General features: G+C 43.1%; 1 protein-coding gene across 3 annotated transcripts in view; it reads left to right on the top strand.

Moving 5' to 3' along the window:
* The window catches only part of MIPOL1 (mirror-image polydactyly 1), a 381,387-nt gene that overhangs the window by 304,676 nt on the left and 58,769 nt on the right, over nt 1-17,942 (top strand). For all 3 annotated transcript variants that reach the window (XM_073638937.1, XM_073638940.1, XM_073638936.1), the window contains one exon: nt 16,297-16,391. In XM_073638937.1, the coding sequence (XP_073495038.1) occupies nt 16,297-16,391 (95 nt within the window). The remainder of the gene's footprint in view (nt 1-16,296; nt 16,392-17,942) is intronic.

The raw sequence follows: 17,942 nt of genomic DNA, 5'->3' as shown, positions 1-17,942 counted from the left end.
CACCTACTTTTGGACCACCCTGTATATATCTATAATATAACGCTACAAGCGTCCCTCTGTCCGAAGCCTCTATAGACTGCACATGCGTGACGCACCTGCGCAGTCTGGCTCCAGACAGAAGACCGCATCCAGCCATTACAGGTAAGAGGAGTGTATGGCACCGGAGATCGCGGTATGCGTAGGCGCTGAATGCATATCATCATCTCCGGCGCCATAAGGACATACTTACCTGACCGGGAGGAGTGCTGCTGCGGCGCCTCTGTTCTGGCCAGGGGCAGAATGTAGTGTCGCAATTGGCGAATGCGCATAACGCGATATCCGGTGCCATTTTACTGAAGACACATTTGCAGTGTGTCTTCAACAAAGTGGCGCCGGACAGCGCGGTATGGGCATGTGCGTACTCTGGCGCCACACTCCTCCCCCGGCCTCCGGCAGAACGGGAGCACAGGGAAGAAAGGTGAATAGAAGTGTTTATTTTTTTTGTGTGCAGCGTGATGGGGATGAGGGGGTACCATCCATACCAGGATTGGGGGTTGAGGGATTACCATGCATACCAGGATTGGGGGATGAGGGGTACCATGCATACCAGGATTGGGGGATGAGGGGGGTGCCATGCATACCAGGATTGGGGGATGACAGGGGTGCCATACATACCAGGATAGGGATGAGGGGTGCCTTGTATACCAGGATAGCAGATGAGGGGTACCTTGCATACCAGGATTGGGGGATGAGGGGGTAGCATGCATACCAGGATTGGGGGATGAGGGGGTACCATGCATACCACGATTGGGGGATGAGGGGGTACCATGCATACCACAATTGGGGGATGAGGGTGTACCATGCATACCAGGATAGGGATGAGGGGTGCCATGAATACCAGGATAGGGATGAGGGGTGCCATGCATACCAGGAAAAGGATGAGGGATGCTATGCATATGAGGATAGGGATGAGGGAGGCCTTGCATACCAGGATAAGGATGAGGGGTGCCTTGCATACCAGGATAGGTATCAGGGGCGCCATGCATACCGGGATGGATGGGTGCCATATACCAGGATGGGGGATATTAACAGAATTGGGGGACACCTATAATATAACCAGGGTTGTGTCCTTCTGTTCGAAGGCTCTATAGACTGCACAAGCGCGACGCGCCTGCGCAGTCTGGCTCCAGACAGAAGAATGCATCCAGTCGTTACAGGTAAGAGAAGTATATGGCGCGGTATGCGTAGACACTTAATGCATACTGCGACCTCTGGCACCATAAGTACATACCTGACCTGAAGGAATGTTGCCGCGGCACCTCTGTTTTGGCCGGAGTTCGGGGGAGGACTGTGGCATGCTATCCGGCGCCATTTTAGTGAAGACACATTGACGCTGAACAGCGCGGTATGGGCACACGTGTACTCTGGCGCCACAGTCCTCTCCCGTCCTCTGGATGGGGGCGGCACATAACAGTATGAGGGAGCATATACCAATAAAAATGCTTGCCACCCAGGCATAGAACGGGTTCAGTAGCTAGTATATATATATAACATGCATACATACACATATATATACTAGATGGTGGCCCGATTCTAGCGCATCGGGTATTCTAGCATATGTCTCCCGACCATCCTTTATAATGCCCCATGCAGGAAGTCACATCCCCCCTATATAATACCCCATGCAGGATGTCACTTGTTCCCCCATATAATGCCCCATGTAGGATGTCACTTGTTCCCCCATATAATGCCCCATGTAGGATGTCACTTGTTCCCCCATATAATGCCCCATGTAGGATGTCACCTCTCCCCCCCATATAATGGCCCATGCAGGATGTCACCTCTCCCCCCATATAATGCCCCATGCAGGCTGTCACATCCCCCCTATATAATACCCCATGCAGGATGTCACCTCTCCCCCATATAATGCCCCATGCAGGATGTCACCTCTCCCCCCCATATAATGCCCCATGCAGGCTGTCACATCCCCCCCCCTATATAATACCCCATGCAGGATGTCCCATCGCCCCAAAGTGCCCCATGCAGGTCCCCTATGGCCCCATAAAAAAAAAAAAAAATTCAATACTCACCTCACTGCTTCTCTGGACTTGAGCGCAGCCGGCATCTTCACGCTGTGCGCTGTGACCGGTCAGGAGAGAGCGCGGTGTAAAGACGTCACCACGCCCTCTGACCTGAGACGTCACAGAGCAGCAGCGGAAGACACAGGAGCTGCTGCGCAGGCACGGGGAGGGGTAAGTATGATGTCGGGTGCCGGGGTCCTGATCGAGCGGGGGGAGGAACGGGAGGAGAGGAGAGGGGAGAGGAGGGGAGGGGAGATAGCCGCATGTAGGTCAGCGGCTCCTGCGGTCGGGGGACTTATGCTGCGAGCAGCCGGCTGCATCTCCCGGCTGCATCGCTGCTGACCTCCGTGCCGCACATGAGCCGCTAACGGCCGCCATGTTTTTCTGAAATGCCGCGTCACTGATTGGCCAGCGGCCGGACCAATCAGTGACCCGGGATTTCCAGGACAGACAGACAGATAGACGGGATAAGACAATTATATAGATAGATAGAGATATATATATATATACATACATACATACACACAAATATATATATAATATATAGATATAATATATATATAATATTTAGATATTTTTTAGGATTTACGCAGGAAATATGGTGAGCTTTCGGTTCATTGCTCAAGGCTTCCCCATAAGACATCCGTGACTCTGGTCGTTCTTGCAGTTTAGCAAACAACGTGTTTGCCAAAGATCTTGTAAGAAAGGTTATAAGAGTAACAGGCCAGCAGCGTTCTTTGTGGAGACGACATGATCGGTTTATTTCTGTGTATATCGCCAGTGCACAAAGTGCAGCGTCCGGTCTCGTTCCTCGCAGATTGGCAGTGCCCATGCTGCTCTGCTCAGACACGGCTCACACTGTTGACTTTGCTCCGCTCGAGTTTAATATGTATATAGATCTGCTGATAAGTCTTCTTTTTGTCGTATATGTGTCAACAGAGCCTCCAGTAGCTGGATCTAGTGCTCCTGGCACTGTCACCTCTCTCCGATAGCACTGGCAATATTTATATGTTGACATTAAAAGGACATTATTATGCACCTGTAAAAACACAGTTATTGCACTTCATATTGACATTGTGTCTAGTATTGTGCATTCTTTTCTTCGTCTCATTATTTTTCTGACACGTGTGCCAATCACATGGGAAGTTAATAAATTATTACAGCCATCCTGAATTTTTGCTTTTTTTTTTATTAAGCCATATTTTTTGCAATTTCTATGAATCCACTTAATATTTACACACACATAAATATATGTAGAATTTTCTTCTAATTACATGTGTTATTTCTAGTGAAAGATATCCTACAGTAATGAGGAAATTACGTAAAAAGTAAATCTTTAAAGGGGTTGTCCAGGCTTGAGGCTCAAGTCTGTAGTCACCCTATGTGACTACAGACTTGTAAATCCTCACAGCGCATGCACATTACACTATGTCAGGATTCGCTGGTGCCAAGAGCAGGCAGACTGCAGACATGCTGACTAGTCGTTCATGGCCTCGCTCAATGCAAGTGAATTGAGTGAGGCTAAGCAAATCTAGTTGGAATGTGGCCTGGAGTATCCAGATCGTATACTTGAAGTCACATGACCACCCACTCCCAGCGCTAGCACCGAAGAATCCTGACTGCGTGCACTGTGCGCGCTGTGAGGATTCACAAGTCTGCAGTCACAGAGTGACTGTAGACTTGATTTTTAAGCCTTTAATATATTTTTATTATAATAATTAATCCAATTTAAAATATTAAACAGCTGTAGCATAAATTCTGTATTACTGCTACAACACTTGAACCTTCACCTTGGGTTCTACTGGACTGCATGTAATTCACCATGGTTATGTCTCAACTGAAGGAGTGGATCCTCCAAAGACTGGAGGAGTCATTATAGTGCAGAACAAACCGGTGGCACTGGCGCAGTGAGCCATTCTAGTTAGAACAATGCTAGCAGGTATAGGACCTGGAACAACGACAACTGAAGTAGCTAAACTGGAACAATGGCAGCAGAGCTGGAACATTGATGTAGCAAAATTGAATTCGCAATGAGCAAATGTTGTAGCAGAGCTGAGTTTTCAAAGGAGGTGCAATGTAGCAGAGCTAGCATAGGGAAATGAGGAAAGAGGGCAAAGTGGAAACATTCTAAAAGAGCTTAGTTTGCAATGGAATTAAAAGGAGTTGGTGCAGTAAAGCTTTGTTTGCAACAGAGGCTTAATGTAGCAGAGCTGACACAGTGATGTACAAAGTTGGCTCAGTGTGGGGAAACCCGTGTTGCAGAGCTGAGTTTGCAATGGAAGCTCATTTAGCAGAGCTAGCTCAAAAATGTAGCAAAATTGACTCAACAAACAGAAACCAGCATAGCAGTTGAGTTTGCAATGGAGGCTTGTGTAGCAGAGCTGGCTCAAGGATTTAGCAAAGCAGAATATGAATACATCAGGCATATTATACACATTTTGGGCCCTTATAAATTAAAAAAAAAAAAAAAAATGAAGCTCACTAAGCACAAATCTACATTTAAATCTGGTTGTTAATAAAATATTGGTAATTGATAAATGTTTAAATATTTTAATATATTTAAAATAATTTTAAAAAAAATACGTTATATGAAAATATCAATTTTCGGCATTGCTTTAGATAAATTGCATATTTCATAATAAACTAGGAACATCACTTTTTAGCGTAATAAATGATCCTTTGCAAATTCCTTGTGCATTGAATGGCTATAATGTAATCTGGCTGATGTCATTTATTCCCAGCGTTGAAAGCGACCATGTCTCACTCCACACCAGATGAAAACAGCTTTTATTTCATTCCGCTGAACACATTTACGTCAATTTCCAACGAGGAAGTCAAAGACATTTCACATTCCCTAACGTATCGGCGTTGTAGGGCTCAGCCTCGGAGCAGAAGCTCAGCAGTGGTTGACACTGGGTGACTCATGCCTGGGAGTTACTCACCGTCACAACACTGGCTTCTTGTTCAGGAGAGCGAGGGGAAAATTCAGAGCGCGGTTCCTGCTGGCCGGTGGATCGTGATCCTCACACAAATAGAAAATTATTCTAAGATATTCCACGCTATATACATACTGCCCACATATATATCACAGCAAGAACTGGTATTTGGAAAATGTTTTATACGTTTTACATTTTTCAAAATATTAGTCCTAATTTTGACTAATATTTAAGAATTGGGAATGAACAGATTCTAATACAAAATGTCTGCATTTTGGAACCCCTACAAGGTTAGGTCTTGAAATTTTCCACATCGTAATCATTAATTTAGTAAAACTAATAAAAAAAAAATAAAAAAAATGGTGTCCTACTCTTCTGTATTGTTTGACTGCAGGTGATATGCATAGGCTGTACATCTTTGGCAAAAATCATCAAGTTTGCTAGTGTTCCGAGATCCTAACCCCGCCGCAATCAGCTGAAGCCCATTGCAGCTGTCATATTAATGGGGTTGTATGGATTAAGACAATGACTTTAAGAAATTTCTCAAGACATGACCTGTTCAGGGTCTTTAAGGACAAGATTAGGAAATGTTGGATTATACAGAAGATTCACCCATGTCATCAATTTGCACTATCCAGTGTTCTGCTAGTTACAATAGACTTGTAAGAGGTACCAACGGATCATTATTATTGATCGGCCAACAGCTATCTATTGTGTATGAAGGTGGGGGCGTTAGATGGTTGCCACCGAAATCAGCTGACATTAATCTAATGTGTATGGGGCCTAAAGACAATCTAATTCATAGATCAGTACCTTAGGGTATGTGCACACGATCAGTAATCGCTTCGGATTGGACGCAGCGCACTTGCGTCAATGAACACATGCGGATTCACCTGCGTTCAGCGCTTTGGACGCAGCATCAAGTATGCTCGGATTCTCTCTTCTCACTAACATTAGGAACCACTGTACACTTGAAGCACAACATGGAGATATATTCGGGCATCACGCTGGTTCTGTAAGGAGTTTGTATGTTCTCCCCGTGTTGTGTGGGTTTCCTCCGGGTTTTCCGAATCACACTCCAAAGACATACTGATAGGGAATTTAGGTTGTGAGCTCCAATGGGGACAGAGATGATGATGTCCGGAAAGTGGTGCGGAATATGATAACGCTATATAAGCAAGTAAAATAATAATAATAATAATAATAATAATAAAAAATTGATCAGTGATCAGCTGCTTGTTGATTATGTCTAGGTAACCAGTCTACTGAAGGATCACACAGGCAAAGCTTCTAGTGTGAAATTGTTGGAATCTGTTTGGGAAAACACAACCATAACTTTATTTTCTAATAATACAAGTAATAACGAAATGTTATTACACATCACAAACAATAGATAAGGCTGATTGTCCCACTTACATCTGTGTGTGCACAAAGTAGGCAAAGCAAACAGATAAAAGCTAAGTGTAACTTGACATTAATTAAAAAAATGAGAGCAGATACACATTAGAAGCAATTGTTGTCCAAAGTTTGTGATCCCTTTTCAAGTTATCTGGGTTACTGTGTAATCTTCTCATTAAAAGGAACCTGAGACTAGGTTTAGGGTTACTAAACCACCCGGCATGGCATTGTGCCGATGAGGATTTAGTGGTCGAAACATGCCCATGTCAAAGCGATTAGATAGCTAAAAGGACTTTATGCGCCAAATTCTTCAAAAATGGCGCACATTGTTTAAGAATTTTGCACAAAATTTAAAAAATATATATTTTTGTCTTGAGCCTTTTGCAACTGTTTAGAGGAAAAAAATCACATGTCCCGCTAAAATGATGCAAAATTTTTGCCTAAATTTCAGACGTACATGAAATTACTCTGGGAGGGGGTGGAATGGAGTACAAAATTTTTGCAACGTTTTAAAAAGTCATGATTACTGAATCGGCCAAAAATATTAGGAAACCCAAAACCATCCCACAATACTGAACATGAACAAAACTACAACAGACTAACACATATCAAATGGCGCATTATAAAAGAATAATAAGGTATAAATGACAAACACAAAAATAAAAGCAAATGCAATAATGAATTGGGGCCCTGTCTTCTTGTAGGATGTATTGTTACTTTTAACCTTCATAATTATCTGATATCATGTAAAATGCTGAATAAATGCTCAGTTGTAGATTCCCATTGGTACGCACGCAGGTGGTGCACATGGTTCGTGGAACCACTGTGGCACGGGGCCGGGCTTACCTAGGAGGGGCGTAGCTAAGTGACTACCTGGTTTTCACTGGAGCTCCTGATGGTGGAGGTGCAGGTAGCCACCAAGTACCACTCCTAGATAAGAAGAATTTCCAGATAATCTGCGCAGCTGGTATTCCATATAATAAATCCAACTCCAGACCAAAAGTACATGCAGTTTTTCTTTATTTAGTCAACCATTTTGAAGTACTACAGACTTCTTCAGCAGAACAAGAAAAGCATAGCTTACACCACAGTGCAGTTGACTGGGGTGTGAGCTATGCACTGCACTGGGACTGTTGACTGCACTGTGGTGTGAGCTATGCTTTTCTTGTCCTGATGAAGAAGCCTGTAGTACTTTGAAACGCGTTGACTAAATAAAGAAAAATCGCTTGTACTTTCAGTCTGGAGTTGGATTTATTATATGGGATACCAGCAGCGCAGATTAAACGCAAATTCTTCCTATCTGTGTTTTCCCAGCCTGATGACCCGTTGGACCTGCAGCACCTGGATTTATAAGTGATTGAAATGTTGTGTATACACAACTAAATCAGGTTAGTATAACCTTAAACACCTTTATCTCCCTTGGATAAAACCCTATTGCGCTCTTTTTCCTCCTAGTTTTATTCAGGTACCACTCCTAGGCAGTCCCCGGTACTGCAGCTGCTGACCCCAGATACGCAGACATGGATAGGACTAGGGCTCCGTTCAGACTAATAGGTTCTGGATTCTCTGCAGAATGGTTACTGACACAGACTCAGACAGGGCTGATTCTGAGACTGATAGGACAGTCCGGATACATCCAAATAGGCACACTGGTCTCGGATACTGCAACTGGGTACGGCCAGAGCGGTTTTGGGTTCAGGAATGGCCGTACAAGAACCAGTGACTTTGGGTTCAGCATTGGCCGCACAAGGACCAGGGACGTCGGGTTCAGGACACCAGCCACACCAGGACCAGGGGACCTCACAACTCACTAGTAGACTACACACTACTTAATGATACTTTGTTGCTTGGCCTCTCCCTATTGGGGAGGGTGACTTTTATGGGAGTCATCTTGCAGGTGTACTCTTATACTAAATGCCTTCCAGCAATTGGCTGGGAGCATTTAACTAGGTGAGCGCTGCCCCTTTAAGAGCAGGGACGCGTGCGCGCACTAGGCGCGCTGCCTGGAAGAAATGCGCACACCACACATGGACAACACCGCATAGCTGGGGCGGTGAGTATGCCAGCATCCCTGCATGGAGGGGGAAGGGGAACCATGCAGGGGCACCGGAAATAGTGTTACACCTGTGATTGCTGTCAAAATAAGATCTGGCCCTTAGCTAGCAGATATATATCTATTGCCTTGGCATGCCTTAGCAGGGTATATTGGCAATGCCTTTGAAAATCAAAGTTATGGGAATAAATGTATGTGTGATTGGGTAGGAAAATTACCTCTTTTGAAAGTAGTAGCATGCGTCACACCAACTTACACGTGGGTTTTACCTGTCAGAAATCTTTTCAAGCTAAGTATGACTCTTTATAGTATGTGTTCTGAAACTTTTTCCTAAATAATAATAATAATAATAATAAATGTGCCGTATATCAGTGGCGGGCTGCTTTGTTGGTACAGTTACATGAACAATAGTTACAGACTTGAGCCAGATGCTGGTTACTGTACTCTCAACATGGAGTTGTTTTTTTAAAACATGGGAACCTGTGGGTGATGGGTAACTGATGGATCTGATATGTATAGGTTGTGAAATCCTGTAAAAAATGTATTCTGCTCATTTTTTACACATGGGAGCCTGTGGGTGACCGAATGACCAGTGGATGGTATACATAGGCTTTGTACATCAGGCACTCGAGTAAAAATATTTATGTCACACAGTCTGTTTAAAATGGGAAACTGTAGCCAACGGATGGCGTCATATGTTAGGTGTTTACATTTATTTTTAACATGGGAATAGAAATGAGCAACAAATGTTTGTGCTGGCCTGGTCAAGGATCCAGTGAGGTCCTTCGAGGTAGCCAAACTAGGGCAGTCTTCACTCCTGTGGCCGTCCCCCTCAGCCTAGCATCCTTGGCACCTCTTGCGCTTAGTAGACAATGGAACGTATATCATGACTTCTTGTGGACCAGTAAGTGCAAGTGGTGCCCAGGATTCCAGCCACAGAAGTGAAGACTGCCTTGGTCCGGCTGCCATGGAGGAGCAGACTGAACACCGGACAAGAGAAGCATGAACCTTTTTGCTCAACCCTACATGGGAGCCTACATTCTCTTGTCCCACACCTCTCTGTATATGTTGCAAAAAGTAAAAATCCAAAACATGAAACTCCCATCTTACTTTTCTAATGCATTAACAATGTAGACAGAAATGTCATATTGTATATAACTCATTGTTCCTTGGAATTCACCAATCCATGTGGTGCTAATCAGACATTCTAGTGGGTACAATTTCCCAATCTAATTAGTTGGAGTATTTAATAGATGCCCTCAATGAAAGTGTTTATTTCTGGTGAAAAATTCTCTTTAAGAGTATTCCCGGTCTAGGGAGTTGTATGGAGATTTCCAAGACCTTTAAGGAGTAAACCTTCACTAAGCCAAATCCTGATAATTACCCTTTACTTCAGTACCGTTTCAGTTGGCAGAGACTCATGAACACACAGTACCTTCCCCGCTTTGTAAGTTTCGCAGGTAACCCAACCCTTCCCTCTTAACAGCAGTTGCATCATTCCACAGTTCTGTTAGGTGTATGCATTTTATTATTTTATTGGCAGGGAGCTATGAGCCAGCAGGTGTCTGGGACGGAGGCGTAAGGCATCCTACTAGTAGACTGCACTATAAACCATAAAGGTTGGGGAGGAGGGGGGACTCGCTTGGCTTTTGTCCCAGTTGGAGATCTTCATTTTGACATATGGAGAGTGTTTGCTGTTTGGGCTTAACAGGATGTGATTTTCTTTCTTTCAAACAGTCTGCTAACTTGGCAGAAAAATCCAGTGCAAGCGGCAAGTGTGCGAGTCCTATACAGAATGTCAGAGTATAAAAATATCAAAAGACACATTTTCTCATAGCTTTCTGCTCGGTTTACACAGGCAGTAGGTCACAGACTCATTCAGACTCTCGAACTCGCAGTTTTTAAGACTTTGATTTACTGAATTCTTCATTTTGCACTTCTAACCCATTGCGTAAAACTAAACCACATTCTACAAAATATTTGTAACAATATTACTTTGCTTTTTTCGGAACTCCTATGAATGGAGAAAGCTGCGTGTCTGCAACCACCTCGTCATTCACAGCGAAGCAGGACAGAGATCTATTCCTGAGACCAGTGCGGGTCCAAGAGATGAGACCTGCATCTTCCAGACGTTTATGGCATATTCTGTAGCTGTGCCCTCAATGTATGGGACCGGAGTACTGTCTGTTTTCCCCTTTTCATCAAAATGCCTGCGTTAAAAATAGTATAAACAGCTGATGCTCACCTTCTCCGTGTCCAGTGCTGTGTCTCCACCGCTGCTCTGCTGATTATTTCCTTCAACCGCTGCAGCCAATCACTGTCTCAGCGCTAGATGGCATGTCCCGCTGCTCTGGTGATTGTTTCCGTCAACAGCAGTGCAGCCAATCACCAGAGCAGCAGGTCATGCCGTCTAGCGCTGAGCCCAGTGATTGGCTGCAGCACTGTTGACCAGCGGCAGAGACACAGTGCTGGACCCTGGGAAGGCGAGTGCCGACTGCTTTTATTTTTAACAAAAGTACACCGATGGCTGATAGGGGAGAACCCATTTACTTATTGAACATTGACAAGAGAACAAAGTAATGCTCAATTTATACTCTACCAGAAGGAATAACGAGAAATGAAAGCAGAGTTTTAATTAAGAAAATTCTGCTCCATACTCACAATGCAAAAGTGATCCTGTGCACCATGTAGTGCAGGGGCTCTCTATAGTGTCCTTTGATCCTCTGTATAATGCTCATCCTCTAAATTTGGTTTCAGGCCCCCTCTAACCTGTAATCCAGGAAAGAAACAGGTTATCAATGATGCCCTCGTATATTCTGGCTGACGCAAAAAATCATGTAGAAAAACAGTGCCTAGATTCAGATTACCTTTCATGGGGTGGTGCTACATAAATCTAATGTGTATGGGGGCTTAAAGGGAATCTGTCACCAGGAAAATACAGTCTAATCTGCAGGCAGCATGTTATAGAGCAGGGAGAGTGAATCAGATTGATATATAGTTTTGTGAGAAAAGATTCCGTATAACCTGTGTTCTCAATCTAAACCCTGCTTTTTTGGGGGATTTTCAGTTCGGTGGGTGGTACTATCAGTGATTGATGGCTACCTGTGTATGCACACTTATATAAAGAAAGCGGTCAATCACTAATAGGACCGTCCACCAGACCACTGATGGGATTGCCGACCAGACCACCAATAGGACCGCCCACCAGACTACTGATAGGACCACTGATAAGACCGCCCACTGGACCAATAATCCCAAAAGTGCAGAGTATTAAATGGTTAAAACACAGGTTATGCTGACACTTTTCTCACAAAACTATATATCCATCCGCTAAGCTCCCCCTGCTCTATAATATGCTGCCTGCAGATTAGACTACAGTTTCATGGTAACAGGTTCCCTTTAAGTCTGTGACCATGGAGACACATAAGTCTGCATAGGAGCTGTAGACACAACATAGAAGGATATTTCTAATTAAGATTATTTGCAAAGTGACTTTGTATTTTTTTTTTATTTGATGCATTGGATCAGTTAAAAACTTTGAATATGTTAACAGTATATAAGAATCTGTGTGCTGGGCGCAGTGGTTACGGTGCTATTCATTACGCAATTTACAATTCACCAAACCTCAGAAAAACAAACCAAACAGTTTGGGGAAAGACAACATTTTGTCGTTAGCGCCTAGAAGTGTTTACTTATAGAAATAGAAAATGTGAAAAAGGAGCAATCAGCTCACCTGTCCAGGTGCACGGCAGAATACTCGGTAACCGAAACAGTCCAAAAGATAGCCGGCACTCACATCTTCTTTAAAAAAAATTGCTTTATTTATCCAGCAGTATAAAAGGCACAAAAATGGTTGAACAAAACAGCACTAAAATGTAAAAAAAAAAAGGCAGAAAAGAAATATCTGCTGCGCTCCCAGGCAACATGTTTCAGACCTGCATGGTCCTTTGTCAAACCTCTTGAGCCTTGACAAAGGACCATGCAGGTCTGAAACATGTTGCTTGGGAGCACAGCGGATATTTCTTTTCTGCCTTTTTAATTTTTGTGCTGTTGTGTTAAACCATTTTTTGTAACTTTTATAGTGCTGGATCAATAAAGTAATTTTTTTTTAAGTAGATGTGAGTGCCGGCTATCGTTTGGACTGTTACTTATGGAAATAGTTCTAAAGTACAAACTGTGAGGAGAAATAATTGCCGCCACCTAGAACATTACTGCAGAATTGACACAGGCTCCAAATGAAACCGGCTGACACTTTACCCCCTATTCCAACAAGTTTGGAAGTTCATTCAAAAACGAGGAGGTGCTATTGATAATCCTAAAATAACCTATGTTTCCTTCACTCTCGCTTTAAGGCGCCCAGCACTGATGACTTATGCAGGATTTCCATTATGCCACATACTGTACTTTTCTGACCATTTCCATTTTGTATTACTGTTTGCATAAATATTTTCTATTTCCCATACTCCTATATACTGTATAACAAACATTCTTTATAAAAGTAACACTTCTGAAGCATCTCGTCTTAGAATACTACATGGGCTGTTCCTCTGTTATTCCTCTTGGAAATGCATGGAATTAATTGACAATTTTTACTATTCTTGTCAAATTTGACACTTTCTAATCAGTCCTGACAGTTTCGGAACGCACTCTATTAACAAAAGGAATGGGAATGGCCTGTTCCAAATTCAGTCATTCATTTCCAGGAAGAACTACACAGGAACGGCACAATGCAAAAGTTACCGTGGCATGTAAAAGTTTGGTCACCCCTGGTCAAAATTACTGTTATTGTGAACAGTTAAGCAAGTTGCAGATGAAATGATCTCTAAATGGCCTAAAGTTAAAGATGACACATTTCCTTTGTATTTTAGGCAGATATATTGTCATTTTTTATATTTTAAAAATTACAAAAAGGAATATGGGCCGATGCAAAAGTATGGGCACCCTGTATGTTTAGCACCCCCTTTTGCAAGTATCACAGCTTGTAAATGCTTTTTGTAGCCAGACAAGAGTCTTTCAATTCCTGTTTGAGGGATTTTCTTCCATTCATTCTTGGAGAATTCTTCCAGTTCTGTGAGATTCCTGGGTAGTCTTGCATGCACTGCTATCTTGAGGTCTAGCCACAGATTTTCAATGATGTTCAGATCAGGGGACTGTGAGGACATTGTAAAACATTCAGCTTACGCCTTTTGAGGTAGTCTATTGTGGATTTTGATGTGTGTTTAGGATCATTATCCATTTGTAGAAGCCATTCTCTTTTAAGCTTCTGCTTTTTTACAGATGGATTTATGTTTGCATCAATAATTTGTTGAAATTTCATTGAATCCATTCTTCCCTCTATCCGTCAAATGTTACCTGGGCCATTGGCTGCAAAATAGCCCCAAAGCATGATTGATCTTTATTTTCTTTGATCATTGTGGCCAAAGAGTTCTATTTTAACCTCATCAGTCCACAGGACTTGTTTCCAAAATGCATCAGGCTGGTTTAGATGTTCTTTTGCATACTTCTGATGCTGAATTTTATGGTGAGGACGCAAGAGAGGTTTTCTTCGGATGACTCTTCCATGAAGGCCATATTTGTGCAGGTGTCTGTGAACAGAAGAGCAATGTACCAGAACTCCAGAGTCTACTAAATCTTTCTGAAGGTCTTTTTCAGTCAGGCGGGGGTTCTGATTTGCCTTTCTAGCAATTCTATGATCAGCTGTCACTGAAATTTCGCTTGGTCTTCCAGACCTTATCTTCACCTCCACTGTTCCTCTTAACTGCCATTTCTTAATTACATTTCGAACTGAGGAAAGGGCAACTTGAAAACACTTTGCTAACTTCTTATAGCCTTCTCCTGCTTTGTGGGCCTCCACCATTTTCATTTTCAGAGTGCTAGGCAGCTGCTTAGAAGAACCCATGGCTGCTGGTTTTTGGCACAAGGTTAGAGGAGGCTTATAAAGCTGGGAAATTTGCATCACCTGGCCTTTCCTAACGATGATACTGAACAAGCCATAACCCTAATAAGGTCTGAAACCTTGGTCAAAGTTATCTGAGCGCACAAATCTCCAAGGGTGTCCAAACTTTTGTATTGGCCCATTTTTCTTATTTTGTAATTTTTGAAATGTAAAAAATAACAATATTTTTTTTTTGCCTAAAATACTAAGGAAATCTGTCATATTTAACTTTAGGCCTTTTAGAGATCATTTCATCTTCAACTTGCTTAACTGTTCACAATAGCAGTAATTTTGACCAGGGGTGACCAAACTTTTACATGCCACTGTATATAGTTGCCAGCAGTCATCAGTTGTGGTCATCTACAGTGATGAGGGTTTTGTTCCTTAAAATGGTCATAACTGGGACTGGCACATTTATTTGTAAAAATAAATCTACAAGCTAAGAAGACAGGTTTCATTTTAAAGTGGATCTGTTGTAAGGTTCCACAACACAAGTTGTATACATTCTTAAAAAGATTTCTTAATGCCCCATATACATTAGAGTAACATCGACCAATATTGATGGGTTGACCGACTGTCTAATGTGTATGGGGGCCCCCTGATAAATGTTGTCAAGGAACAGAAGGATCTGGCATGTTCAATTTCGGATTGCGATCCTTTTGCACTTTAAAGACGCACTCCCATCAAAATTGCTATCCTCTTAATATATTGCAGTCATATTATGCAGCACTGTGTACTTACAATTGCTCATTTTGCCATTCTACCCAGATAATTCTTCTCTTTTCCATTAAGTCTGTGACATCACGTGATTAAAAACCAACTAGCTGAATCCTTCTAAGCTCTATGTAGAAACAGGAAGTCTTTCCCCTGCATGAGTCATCACTGCAAAAGTCCCTGGCAGGGGGAGGAGGGAGCAGCTGGGTCAGCAGGTGAAGAGAGGGATGACTCATGCAAGGAAAAGACTTCCTGTTTCTACAGCGAGCAGAAATTAAGAAAGAGAAGAATTAACTGGGTAGAAAGGAAAAATGAGCAATTGTAGGTACACAGTGCCGTATAATATGATGACTGCAATATATTAAGAGGATGAAAACTTTGATGGGAGGAAGAGGAGGAGGAGGGCTTCTGTAAGAGATAAGTTCCCCCCAGAGTAGTATGGTAGCATCTCTCATAGAGAACACACTGTGCCAAACACGGAGCTCTCCTGTATATGGAGGAGTCGGGAGAGAGAGAGACGCCAGCTGAATGATCGGCTGAGGCATCTTTCAGCAGACCGACATGGGGCCCCTTAGGATAAGTAAGTAATTGGTTGGGTCTGACTTTCAGCATCTTCATTAGACGTTTGAAGGGACTGCTTTGTAGGCTGGGATGCCAAGAGATAAACCCCCAGATATCTTAAGTGTTATGGGTGGCTTTAGACTTGATGAGGCTGGTGTACTTACTTTGAAAAACTATCATATTGCCGATTGCTAAATAGATATCTTAGACCTGATGAGGTTGCTCTATTCACTGACAATCCATGGCTATATAATCATTTTTGAAAGTTTCTACTCAATATCTGCCCACCTAGCCTGATTGCCAGGTCCTCAGTGTCCCTCCTCCCTGCTGTTGATGAAATCTCACACTGCTCAGTACAAGCTGCAGCTGGCAGGCTGGGTGGTTGGACAGATATTGAATACACTTGGATTCATCTGCTCTCCCACTCTTTAGCTGGACATTAAAAACTCATTTTAATATCAGGCTTAAACAGTCATTCTGACATGGATTTTCAAAGTCAATACATCAGCCTCATCAGGTCTAAGAGATCTATTTACTAACACATGCAATGTATATTGTGAAAGCTGGTGACAATGCCACTTTATCTGTCAAAGCTTTCAGACAGCTTACTGACATTATGGTCTCCTTCTTATCTTGCAGGCGCCAGGGATTTTTCTTCAACATAATCAGGACAGATTGATTGAGGACTATAAAAAGCTGGAAGAAGAGATCCAGACCCTACACATATATTACAGGTATAGAAATAGCGGACTCCATTCAGTTATGTATAGTGGATAGCTGTGGCCAAGATGATTCTGACGTAAAGCAACTCATACGCATATTAGATTATTAGATCCAATTTCGTCCGGATCAGTTGATCAGGTTCTGGTCCGCGGTGGCAGATGTCCGGAGATCATGCCGAATTTCTGTAAAAGATAAGGCACTGCAGAGGAGTCAGATATAGGTTTATTCCCCTTTCCCCATGGAGTCTGGAGGAATCGTTAGCATTCATCTGAATGACAATCTAATGTGTATGGTCAGAGATATTGCAGTCTTCTGCTGTCTCCTGGGTTATGAATGATAGTGATAGACAGGAGCAGACACAGTGTCACAGGTGTTTCAGATGTAACAGACAGTCGCTCTGCATCTGGCTGCCGAAGGTCACTGTGTTTGGCATTGCAGACGCCTTATTAATCCTTCTCACTTTTGGACCCAGCGGCAACCTCCCTCCTGCCCTGATTGACACACCCTGGTCTGGGTGTTTATAAACTCTGTCTGCTTCAGGGAGTCGCCCGTGATATTCTTATTTTCCCTTGTGAAGGCTTGGAGCTTTAGGAGTCGGCTAGCTTTCGCTCTGGTGCCCTTGAAGGACTTTTGGTGTTATCTCTCTGGTGTCTGCTCAAGCTAAGTTTTCCTCCCTTTGTTTGTCTCCCTTGTTGTCTTTAGTTTATAGTGGGGACTGACCAGTGCTCACCCCCTCCTTATCAAGGGCCTAGCTCTAGGGATATACAGGGCTTAGGTTTCCTGCTCGGTGATTGGTGTGGAACCAATATAGGAACGGTAGAGGAGACAGGGTGATATCAGATCAGCCTAGGAGGTCCCCACTCCCCCTTTCCCTAGTGTCTGGGCTTCCTTCCCCTCATCCCTTCGTGTTGCACTTAGTCTTTCCCACACTGTGCGTGACACACAGACAGAAGAGCAACAATATGGGGGCCCTTTGCAGTCCCATAGGTCATATTTATGAACAATTCCACCTTTTTTGGAGGTAGTGGCCCCTTACCTCTTGTGTCCCTATGAGGCTGCCCTGGTTGAACCATGATATGTCCACCCCTGGTGTTAGGTCTACATGGGATGTCACCAGGTTCTTCAGCATCAGAATGTAATGTTCTTGTCGTCCTCATGTGCCTGTCATGTGTCATATAGCAAACAAAGCTCCATCATAATAAACTGTCCACCCACCATGTCCCGATCATTGCACTCTCACATTTACGTGCTCTCATAAGAATAGGTCATCGCATTCTTGTCATTTTTGTTGGATTGTTCAGATCTGGAGCTATTGTACTTTTACTAATTGTGCAGAATGGTTACAGCTTTTTAGGGTTTGCATTATTCAGTGACAGAAGGTTTGGGATGTTCTGAGTAAGAACTTAAAGGGGTTTGCAATTTCATCATTTCACATGTGACTTGCACTTCAGATGATTACCTATGGTGGGTGTAATAGTCTTGCTAAAAAAAAGTGGTCTCCAAATTGGTAAAACGGTAGAATCTGTACAGCTCTGAAGTGCCAAATTCTGTATTTTGGAATG

Source organism: Phyllobates terribilis, unplaced genomic scaffold (genome assembly GCF_046119375.1).
Source record: "Phyllobates terribilis strain yellow unplaced genomic scaffold, ASM4611937v1 Scaffold_7__3_contigs__length_470593459, whole genome shotgun sequence".
Taxonomy (NCBI): Eukaryota; Metazoa; Chordata; class Amphibia; order Anura; family Dendrobatidae; genus Phyllobates; species Phyllobates terribilis.
The sequence above is the reverse complement of the archived record's forward strand: the minus strand, read 5'-3'. Positions and strand labels throughout refer to the sequence as shown.